The following is a 12,084-nucleotide window of genomic DNA, read 5'->3' as shown; positions in this document are numbered from 1 at the left end:
CTAAATGCTCAGTTTGCATTTAGAAAATGCTTGGTACATGTGCTAAGGGAATTGCAATTTGTAGTCGCAATTTTAGGTCATCGCGAGTTTTGCGATGACCTAAAACTGCGACTACAAAGCCTTTCATACATCTTGAAAGGCTATTTTGCATTCGCAAACTAGCAAAATTACTGCTGTGCACCGTTTGCGAATGCAAAATTGTTTGATACATGTGATACATATTTCTTAAAATAATTACCACTTAAAAACACCCAACAGAGCACACTAGATAGACTTCTCATGTCCAACACAGCACATGTATACTTTATTTACATGTTATATACCATTACATATATACATTATGTATAACATTGTGCGTTAAAATGAGCCTAACAGCCCTTGTCCCTGAGAACAGCACACACAAACAAACATCCAGCAGAAGAAGACAGAACACTTTTTATGCATTCAACACATCAAAGATAAACAAAGTAGTGAAGATACTAAAGTGCTCTCAAAAGCACTTGGCAAGAAGAGATGCCACAAACAAACAACCAAGAAAGCATATTAGACAGGACACTTCTGCTACAGCCAATATAGCACTGATATATCATACGGTTGATCTCAGAGTGTAGTCCAAGACCACCTTCCACAAAGATACTCGAAAACATTCAATACAGTCCTAATAAGCTTTAAAGCCATCAAAGTCACACTTAGGCTATGGACTCCTGCTGGACTGCAGGCATGTTACCAATCTAAATGATGCCTAAGCAATCAATGAACTTCTCCACCTGCACATTTCCAACACCAAAAACAAACACACTGAGTTCAATGAATAACACTTCACCCAACACAGACCAGAATACAATGACCAAACCACATCCTCAGACCATGAATTAGTCTCCAGCGTGCGAATCAAGCCTTTAAATCATGTGAAAGGTACCCCTGACAGCAGTATAAAGCCATACTAATGACAAACTCAAATGCTTGTAAAATAACATAACACGTCTGTGTTTGTATCTGCTATAATGAATACATGGCACAGTGGAGTCATGCTTCAGACTCTGCCTGCCTCTATCATGAAAGTATTAAGAATTCAAAGAATGCACTTTTTATTTAGCTACTAATGACCAAAGAGAATTTACCATGAATATCTGTAGGTACCCCCTCAAATATTGCGTCTAGGGTTGGGAGTAAGGGGGAAGCAAGTCAAAAGTAAAAGTAATAAGAACTCCCACGCAACCTATATTTCTTTATAAAGGTTCACTAAAGCTCTCTGGGGCTCTACGTTGTGTAAATGTAACATTCCATACTCATATTCATGATATTGTTTGTCTTTTTATTATATTTCTTAGATTATTTATATTTTTCTTTTTTTCAATTTTCCAAGTGTACATAAAATGTAAAAAACATGTTTAAACTTGTCATTAATTCAAATATGCAATAATTTCATCTGATAATACAAATAACCATTGCATTGATGTATTGCTTCACTTCAAAGAATGATATCAAAACATTTAATGTGTCCCCCAAATCATTACTACACAATCATTCTAACCTGTCATACCACCACACATTACCACTCTCTCATCACATGCATCCGCAACCCCACCTAGATCGCATACACTATAAATATCACTGTAAAAACAACTCGAAAGATTTCCGTGAAAGTGTTGTAAACTTGGGTATCACAACAGCCAGGTCAACGCACGTTTCGGTGTCGACTTTCAAATTGAAACCACCTTCATCAGGACCACTCATAAGAGGGTTAAAAGTGAGTGGTTGAGGAATAACTGATGTACAAGATAGCGAGTGTGAGCCTCCTGTCCTTGTAGCCAGGATTAAAATGTACAAGAATCCCAGCCATTGGTCTATCAAATAGGAATCCAGGAAAAGATGCGCACCATCTTTTTTTAAAATCTTTTAATCTTTCCTCTTATATTTCACGAATTCCAACGTACAGTTTGTATTTTGCTTTGTTACCAAAGTAATTTCTAAAAGGTAACTGCTTGACATCCACGACCGGGGTGTAGCCCGCATCTTGCACCACGCTCGTTTCTCAGTGACAAAGGGAATTCACTGCCAGATGCATTCTGGAACATCATTTATTTTCAGTTAGCTGGTGGGGAATAATCCTCACCTATTACCTGTCTGGTGAGGGAGAACCAGGCAAGGAAATTAAATAACTTTTTGCAGAACAAGTAACCAGTGCCTAATTCGAGCCCGTGGTTGCTGGTGCTCGGCACCAGCACTTAGCTGTCAACATCGACATTTGCAACAGTCTGCCAGAAGGTGGCGCTGTCTGGCTAATTTAGAGATGACCACAACAGTTAATTATTAATTCAATATACATTAAAAATGACTATTGCCTGCCACCCAAGCCATTCTTATAGCTTTGGGGACCTGGAATAGTCCAAATTGTCACACTTATAGGAGTGTGATGGATGGTAGTTGTGTTATTACTATCATTGGCAGCATCGAAGTGGCAATGTGTGGTGCAAGCTGCAGTGGGATCTTGACAAGAGTCCTGGCACTTATTATTTTTACAAATGAAGCACTGCAAGTACCAAACCATCTTGCAAATGAAGCACCCACTTCATCGACTGGTTTAGTCACTGAAAAGTGGATGTGACAACACTATGGGCCCGATTACGATGTAAATTGGAAAGCCTCTGACCGCAGGTCAAATGCTTTCAGACTTACATCATTGGTTTCAAATCTGAAAACCTTATTAGAATGAAGGCTGTCGGATTTGAAACTGGTCAGTCGGACTGACTGGCTTCCGATGGGCTCAAGGAGCCCATTGCCCAGTCGAAGATCGCTCATAATCCCCAATGTACGGCCTTTACGCCATGGGGATTATGATGTTGGTTTCCGACAGGCTTTTCATGCCAGGCTTTCTGACATAAAAAGCCTGTAGGAAAGCGACTTTAGGGGCCCTTAGCAGGGCTCCCTTTCCCCAGCGGCCTGCGGTTGGAGGCCTGTGGGGGCATCTATGGTAACCCCCTGTTAATCCCTGTACTTGGTGCATGCCACGCGGTGCAGGAATTAACAACAAAAAAACATTTCTCTATGGAAGCTTATGCTACGGCTTGTTTTGGGATGTGGGAGTGAGCGACCGCACCATGTGCGGTAACATCCTAATAATGGGGTTGGGACCGGAGGTCGGTCGGTCCAGATTCCGCAACGGTCCGCCCGACATTGTAATGACGGCCTTTGTCTCTACTTCTCTGATATATTTTGCGACTATGTACTCAAGTGGGAAATCACATGAGCTACCTTGAGCAAAGTCACCTCATGGCATGTTAAAAAAAATAACTGTATACCCACTGAAGAAAGGCTTGAAAGCACTTATGGAGGACATTTGCCACTGAGTGGTCTAAGAATTGCAGTTTTTCAAGTGTCCACAGGATATAAATGCCAGAAATGACAGAGGAGAGTTAGAATTTGAAAAAGCAGCGCCTCCTACATTGTCCAACATACAGACATATCAGAAACAAAAGCTAGTTATGGAGCTGTTTTAGAAGGAAAAAGAATCCCAAGCAAAAATGAGGAGGCTGGTGGTGCTCAGTCAATGGGCTTGTCTTGTTATTGATTTGAGGACATTTAAACTCCTGTAAGATGTCTGAAGGGAGCTTCACAAAAATGGAAAAACTTATGTACTATCTGGCTTCTACAGAGATGCATTATTTGTTCTAACACCCCCCCCCCTTCCCCCAGCATTTAACGATAAAGATTCTATATGTCCAGATCGAAAATGAACATTGATTCCTCAGCTACTTTTTTAATTCTCTTCTTCTACTTGCTATATAAATGGGTACTTCTTTAGAGGAGACAATTAAGACATAACTCCTCATGAGCAAACAGTTTGGTGGCTCGGCTGGTAAAATTAGAATGTGGAAAGTGGGAGATAACAGGAGTTTTATTAGGACTGTACTTTAGCCCTATGGAAGCTACGAAGTAGCAAAACATGTGTTGGTTATTCTATATTTTGGAATTCTGAAACATAAGATAAATTGAATTATATGGAGAAACAGTATAATAGTATTTTGAAATTTTGACAAACGATGGGACGCGTGTTAAAAATTAAAAAAGACTATAGAACTGTTTTGGTGCCCCCTACTTGTTTATTCTGGAAGAAATAAGAGTTAGGCTGGTCAACAAAACAAACAGATTATCTCATTCATCGCGCAATGAAGCAGCACTCCCAGCGCCCCACCACAGTATGATACGCAGCACTGACTGTGACCAGAGAGAAGCCTCCATCAAACGAACATCAAAGCTCATCCGCTCAGAGAAGATCCGCTTCTGCAGTTTACTCTACTGTCATCATTTCAGTTTTGACCAGGTGGGTCCTACGAATACTTGACGCTAGTGCGCTGTTTGCTTCTTTTCAGTATAAAACAGTAACTCTTCCTGTTAAAACAGCCACAAATGACACATCTTGGGGGGGCCTGAATCAAGGTGGCTGAAACAGACAACACTGAAGATCTGTGCGGGTCTCACCTGTTTTGCAGGTACACGCGCCATCCACCGCAGAGCAGAGAGCGGCGTTTTTGCAGGTGCACACCGATGAACAGTTGGCTCCGTAGGTCCCTGGGGGACAAGGCAAGGAGCAATCTTCTCCCTGTCAGAGGACACACAGCAGTTGAAAAGACAGATTGTGGCTTCGGACAATGTTTGTGATGCGATCAAAGACAATCATGAGCATGCCGTTCCAGTGGACGCTACACAGCCAGGGTCGCCCCTTTGTGTTTAAAGGTGTATCAGAGGGCCAGTGTCTCTTTGCTGAAGCAACTGCACCACACACGGTGGTGGCCACCAGTGATGGGGCTGTAGCAGGAAACTGTGGTCTAACCCGCCCTACACAGCTTGAGATTATAAGAAGAGCTTGTACTCAACTGACATTTTGACTGAAAGGGGGCAAGAGTGGCATGAGCAGACAAGAAGTGGAGCTTCTTAAAAAAGTTATAGATGTTTTTTTAAGAGGGGTGTTATGGGTTCATGAAAAACAAAAAATTGTTCAATCTCATGTGGTTTCTTACCATACCTGCAAAGGCACATTTAGATAGAACCCAGTTTCTACAAAACGCTCACAGTTGTCTCTGTGCACCCAAAGGTTGACCGAAATGATGTGCCCATAGCGTGTGTTGGGTCATTTCTGTCACCGCCAATTCATTATACTGTTATATACCCAAAACTGCCTGACTGAGGCCTCTCAGATCTGCTGTACATTGTGGCTAAGACTGTACGCAGTGCTTCATTTGAGCCAGCGGTTGCAGGTGCGGCCCACTGCCACTCTTTTTGGTGATGGGCACTTATTTTTCCTCATAAGACTTTGACCCAGAGCAAGTGAGGGAAAAATACAAAAGGTGGAAGAAGGAATAGGAACTGGAAGACGGAAAAACCAGTACAAAGGGAGAAAACAGGGATGAAAAAGAACTGCAAGAATGAGATGAACGGACAGGGAGCATCTGGTGGTGGACTAATGAGACATGAGGTGGCATCAAGACTATGTAACCTTGCTATTCAGCACGCCGACATTCAATAGCACAGGCCGCAGGCTTCTGAGGGGAACCGGTTTGCCGGCACTTATATTACAAACTAAGCACCACTCATAAGCGCCGTCTCATCAGTTCACTGTAACTTGTCTCAGGAGGGGACTCCCAAGATGGTTGTTTCCCACCTAAATTTATATAAGCACTGTATCTCAAAAGAATAGATGAACTGGTGAAGCAGTTTTGAGAAGTAGTAAAGTGACTGTGGATTGGAAGTGTGCAGCCTTACCGCAAGTTACTACATGGTTTACATTAACAGGGGAACCACGTGCTCCACCAAGTTCCACATCTCGGCCTCATCCAATATTTAAAGGCTACTGTAAACTTTACCATAAATCCAGGGGCGCAGACGCATTTCCCTGTCACGCTGTGGCAGTCGGCTCCATTCTGGCAGTCGCAGACCTGCTGACAGGATTCACCATAGAACCCAGGAGAGCAGGTCTCGTTGCAGTAGAGTCCGGCCCAGCCGGGCCTGCAGGTACATTCTCCAGACATGGGGTGGCAGCTGCAAGGAAGGAAGAAAGGAAGATATTACTCTATGACATCCGGGCTCCAACAAACATCAAACTGCCGCTGTCACCGTGATGGTATTACCAGTTCTTTGTCACAGAAAAACATTATCCATTCTGATATTACCGCTGCTTATTTGTTGTGTAAATTGTGATACTAGGCAGTCCTTTGTCTATTCTGAAAACAGTTGGATTGGGTTACAATATATCTTTAAAGTGGGTGAAGATTGACGGTTAATGTTCACTGGGCCGTAATTTCAGGGGGCTGTTCGGGGTGTGACACCCCAAAAATAAATGCATTACTGGCTTGGTAGTTGGGCGTGGGGGTTCTGCTATGTCTGTGTCAGCTTTTCTCATAATCCTGGTTTCCTTAGAGGTTTAAACTTGTTCATTTTCAGATTAAGAACTTAAATATAAATAATGACTGGTTTACCAAAAAAAGTAGCAAATTTACACCCATAGAAGTCTCCTTGAATGGATGGAAATCTACTACTTTTTTAGAATTCACACAAACATTAGCAGAATTAGGTTTAGGAAGCCGCACCGGCATCAGGTTTCCAGGCATACTACTGCAGGTCAAACACCCAAAAGGGAATGAGACGAACGCTTGAAAATAGTCTAACCACTGGCAAACCCTCAGGGTAGCGTTCCAAACCATCGTTTTTCACCCACGGGCCACTCTAGACAGAGATTCTGAATAGGGTTTGGTGGATGGAGTATTGGCAGACATAATGGTGGAGGACGTTACATCTGCCACCCTGCCTTTACTCCGCCCACCAAATTTAGGGATGACTGCTGGCCCGTGGACATCTCTACAGGAACCAAGGACACGGAAGGGAAAATTTGACGGACAGCTCTATCAAACATGACAGCTGGCTGTTATACCTTTCCAATTTTTTCTATTTTACAAAACAAACTCCCAAAGCAAGAGTTTGTTTTCGAGAAAAAAAAACTAATGGCCCCCACACATCTGAGTTTTTTTCCATGGTGTGAGTCATTTAAATGTTTTTACTGTCCCTCACCACCGTGGTGAAGGACAGGAAAAACCAAAAAGCCATCAGACCATCCACTCTAAAGAGGCGGACGGTCGTATTGCTTTCCACCAGGGGCACTTGCTCTGTCGGGCCGTCAGAGGAAGCTGGCATAAAACATGTGATAAGCACTACTCAAAATCAGGAGGGCAGATCGTGAATTTGGCAGACCGGGTAATACGACAACATTGCAATGGAGTACCTCACCCACCAAACTCTAAATCAGCCCCAGAGCCCATCCAATGCAAATCAGAACTGGCATCGCGCCTCCTGGGAACAGCCCATCCGGAGCCTTGGTCATCTCACCCATGCACCAAGAGGCACACTGCTGTTTTTAGTTGGGAAATTTGTGTTTCACAGTACCCGAATCTCACGACTGAGCTACGTCCCTGAATACTCATCAGCCCCGAGGAAGCAACCGAGTTGTGAAACAAGTGTCAGCTGAAGAGACAAAAATGATTTGGAATATGGAAGGAAAGCGGTGCGCACATGAAATGGAATTGTACCATATAATGGGCAGATTCAACAAAATGTCATTTAAATCTTTACTATTCGCTAGGTAGCCTGATTTGGAAAAGATTATCAGAGCGCAGCGCTTTGAAGTAGCTGCGAGCCCACACATGCTGCTATATAAAGCTCCTAAATAAATACAAGCATTGACATAGCCAATAGGTCTCACTTTTGGGACCTTATAAGTATTTAGTTATGCAACTGTTACATGGCTAAACACTTATAAGGTCCCAAAGGCGTGACCTATTGGCTATGCCAATCCTTTTTTTCTTTCTAATCGCGGCACCGGTGCTTTACTTTTAACATTAAAAGTAAAGCGCGGGTGCCGCGATTATAGCAAAAGTAAAGAAATAGATGTTTGTTTCTATTTCTTTACTTTTGCTATAATCGCGGCACCCGCGCTTTACTTTTAATGTTAAAAGTAAAGCACCTGTGCCGCGATTAGCAAGCTAAAAATGCTATCGCTGGCCACAGCTTGCAGTGCATGTGCGCGAGTGGTGTGCGCGCAGCAGTAATCACGCCATATGGCGCCTCTGCTGAAGCGCGCGCCCACGCACATGCACTGCAAGCTGTAGCCGGCGGTAGCATTTTTGAAAGCTCTTACTAAAGTCTCTCCGAGCACCGCATGCGCGCTGACTTAGCGAGACCTAATCAGGAAGTCAAGGTGTCTACCATAGTGTGTTTTATGGAGGACAACGGCTGGCAGCTGGGGCTCAATCTCCCATCATGATTGAAGTGAACGCCCTCGCAGAACACAGCATTTAGCTTCATTCCCACCCGTGCTTAGCTTTTAAAATGGATTCATCCGCAGCTGCTTGGATAGCGCTTCAGACTGGAAAGACATCTTCTTCTTTCAAGTGGTTTCGCAGGGACTACTGCCCGTGCCCTTGTCAGAGGGAACCTGACAGCGACAGGGGCACAGAGAGGAAGGTCAGAGGGCACGGAGGTGGAATGTGCCTCGACGCCGGCCCCTTTCCTACCTGACGCTCGCGGCAGCTGTCAGTACCTGGCACAGCAGCTCCATTGAGCGGCCCTGGAACAGCTGCTGCCTTTCGTAACACATGGACGCGGTCAGCTGCGCCGGGATCTCGGCGCTGCGAGGGGCGGCACAAAGGAGAGCCTGTGGCACGGGGGCTCGCGGGGGCTGCCCTCACTTTAACGAGAGGGCGCTCCCTGCAGCCCAATCAAACGGCGCAACAATGGGACGGTTGTTGAAGGGGGCTGTTTAACGGCCGTCTCCTGTCAGGGGTCGGAGGGAAGGCCCGAAGAAGTGTTCTGGAACTGAGGTCGCACGTGTCGATAAATTATATGTCCTCTGAATGCGGGGTGGGCCACTCACTGAATACGGGGCGGGTGGGCAGCGAGAGCTGTGTCATTATTTCATGTGGTATAACACAGGAGAGCCATGAGGGTATTTCTCGCTTTCCTACTCTTTTATTTAAATTGTTTGCAGAATTGCGTGAAAACAATCGACACATACCCACAGCCAGTAGTTTGTTACCCGGTTAAATTGGGTAGTCAGCGTTCCTCTACCTGAACGTCTAAAGCCCACTCCACCGCTCACCCCAAAATTAGTTTGTGGTGAGGGAAGTCCGAATATAATGGTCACCTCACCAGGTTAATCAACCCTGAGGCACAACTACGCATGCGTGGGTTATGTGAAGGGTAGTAGCTGCATGTCAACTTCATTCAATGACTCATTATTATCCTTTCATGCTCATTCTGAACTGTCTCTATGCTCTGTGTGAAAAACCAATATAGACATTTTTTCTGGGGCCTATGATGTGAGGCAATCACATATAGCATACGCTTTTCTGCCTTAGATAGGTGGTAATAAAAGTAGGGGTGTGCGAAATTCGCGTAACTTGTCTTCGCGTAGTTGCACAAACTTTTGGGGGAAAATAAGTGTAATTACATGAAACACAAATACAGCTCTAAGCCCTACATTTTAGTGCAAAATGAATTCTCGCAGCCATTTTGGAGCAAAAGAATGAATTTCAGGTAAAAAATGTTCCACCAAAAACACAACTGCTGCAGACAATGTCCGCTTGTGTTCTGGTCGTTCAGGTTGTTGTCGTGCTATCATTTTGCCTCAAACGCAGCATGATTATGCAACGTGGCATAATGGTATAATCTGGAAATATACCTGTGTATTTGAAATTTCGTTTGAGCCTTATTAAAAGTAGTTGTAATGCCTAGAGACAATACAGTTTTTGGAATGTGATGTGCAAATGAGCACAATCAGTAACAATACATAACGTGGCTAGTGGAAGCGCGAGGATCTCTCAACAGTCTTCACAGTTGGACGAGATCTGAAGTTCACTTGTAGGGATCTGCAGTAGGCAGTCTTGCTCCCCCTCTCTATCTGACCAATCAACAGCCAGAAACAGGCAGTTGCTGCCAATGAGCAGGCCTGTAGCTGGGAGTCCGGCCTATGAGCAACAGATTTCTTAGTACAGATGCTGATGACCTCATGCTCAAATAAGAACAAACACGGCCAACGCAGGTGCCTCATTGTAAATCCCTAAGAATAGATCTGTTTCTCCATTCCTAAGCATCCCTTTCATCGGGGCAGCAAAGTGCTGGTGTGATTCAGATCTGCAAGTGCCAATCCACTAGAACAGCTGCACAGCTTCACAAGTCTTATTTCTCAATGTTCTAAAAGGCTACCTCTGTTATAAATTCATTGGGGACTTTACTTTCGAAATAATATTACACAATTATGTGGATGCAAACACTAGTGTTTGCATCCACAAAATGGTGTAATATTATTTCGAAAATAAGTCATTGACCCGCTGTTGCTGACATGTATTGTAGCCCCTGGTTCCTGTTCTAGTAGACTGAGTGAGCGTACCCCTGTTTTCTCGCTTTGCCCCCTGATAGGAGCACCTTGCACATCCATTTGAATCCCTTATCCAGGGAGCCCAGGGAGGAGGGAGTGAATATTACGTCCCAACAAGATGTATTCCTAAATAGTGTATTGAGTTGAAACTTACTGTATTTCATTATTGCAATTGTAAAGCATTTCCTACTCCGGGCGGGGCCCACGAGTGTTTTCCGGGTGGTCAAGAAGCTACTCTGCTTGTTATGCATGGCTGGAAGAGAGTTGGTTGAGGTGTGGCACATGAGTAGGAAGTTCTTGGTCTATTCATGAGGTTTGTAGGAGCGCTCCAATCGTGTAGGGACAGGCATGTAGCAGTACCTTATGCATGGTGTAAGAAGAAAAAGAGTTTGAGGGACAGGATTGCAATGTGTGCACAGATACCACTAAACAATGCCCTTCAGCCTGCAACCAGACGTATCATCTTTTGGGGAGCAGCCAGACCCTTATTGCTCTTCTGAACTGTCATTGCTGATTCTCCTTATTCTCGCCTGCAGCGTGCGTGTCAGTGCGAATAAGCAGCTGCTGCTCACGCAGGATCTTTAATAATAGGGTAACACTCAAGGACGGGGCCACTCTGAGCCTGAACCTCCTACTCTGACTGTAGATTCTGACTTGGGGCTGCAGGAAGACTACTCCTGTGAACAGAGTGCACGCTGAGTGATGCAGGAGCTTCAAAGGATATTCATAATGAGAGTGAGAATGGTAACAGGGCAGGGTCAAAAGGGCAAGCTCTGCATTGGCTCAGATTTGGAACTTGTTTGGCTGCGGCATTCTGTATTCCTTGTAGAATGATGATTACATACCTGGCCAGTCAGTCCAATGCAGATCCAATGCCATGATCAAGCTGTGACGGGGTTAGAACTATCAAGGTCACGACCATGTGGGTAAAGCCTGGGTGAGGGGCTACACTGCACAGTATTTGTATGGGTAAAAAGAGCATTTGTTCACTTGCTTGAACTGAATTTGAATATGAAAAAGAGCTTGGAGTCCATGATCACTCCCTGGAACTCAACTTCCTATGAGGTGGGAAGAGCAGTCCAATCTTCTGAGGCATTGCCAACGTGGGATGATATTTGTGCCTTGATTCGCAAGTAAGGACCTCCATTTTTCAGGAGCTAAATGTCAGATGGGTCTGGAGCATCCAATGGTCTCGTGCATGAGAGCATTAGTCAAGGCCTGAAGTATTTAGATCTGGTGGTTTCCAGTTTTAGGAGGATCTGAGTATTGTCTGTGTAGTTGTAACACATACGCTTAAAAGAACTGCCACACACAGGTAGTGGAAACGGGTGTATAAAAATGGAAGAGGGGAGATGGTCAAGTCTTGAGGGACACCTAACTAATGGGTGGATAGTGCTGAGGAGAATGGATGGAGCGTGGCAATTTAGACTCTATCGGTGAATAGGATTAGCCCCAGGTAAGGTCCATAGCCTGTATTCTGTACTGGTTAGCCTTTGGAGTAATAGTTTGTGCTCAACTAAGTCGAAATTAACAATGTTTTTTGGGGGGATTGTTTCGACTCTCTCTTCGCAGACTGTGTGCCTCTTCCTTGTCAAAATCCTATATGTCCATCTGACACAATGTGGGTTTGTTCAAGGAACCCAGAAAAAAGTCCATTG

General features: G+C 44.4%; 1 protein-coding gene across 1 annotated transcript in view; it reads right to left on the bottom strand.

Annotated features, from left to right (window-relative positions):
* MEGF10 (multiple EGF like domains 10) overlaps positions 1-12,084 on the bottom strand; it is a 279,766-nt gene that overhangs the window by 64,485 nt on the left and 203,197 nt on the right. The window contains exons 10-11 of the mRNA XM_085632702.1: positions 5,865-6,039; positions 4,483-4,603 (exon numbers count right to left, since the gene is read on the bottom strand). Coding sequence (XP_085488828.1) covers positions 4,483-4,603; positions 5,865-6,039 — 296 coding nt within the window. The remainder of the gene's footprint in view (positions 1-4,482; positions 4,604-5,864; positions 6,040-12,084) is intronic.

The sequence above is a fragment of the Triturus cristatus genome, chromosome 2_1, assembly GCF_964204655.1.
Source record: "Triturus cristatus chromosome 2_1, aTriCri1.1, whole genome shotgun sequence".
NCBI classification, from domain to species: Eukaryota; Metazoa; Chordata; class Amphibia; order Caudata; family Salamandridae; genus Triturus; species Triturus cristatus.
The sequence above is the reverse complement of the archived record's forward strand: the minus strand, read 5'-3'. Positions and strand labels throughout refer to the sequence as shown.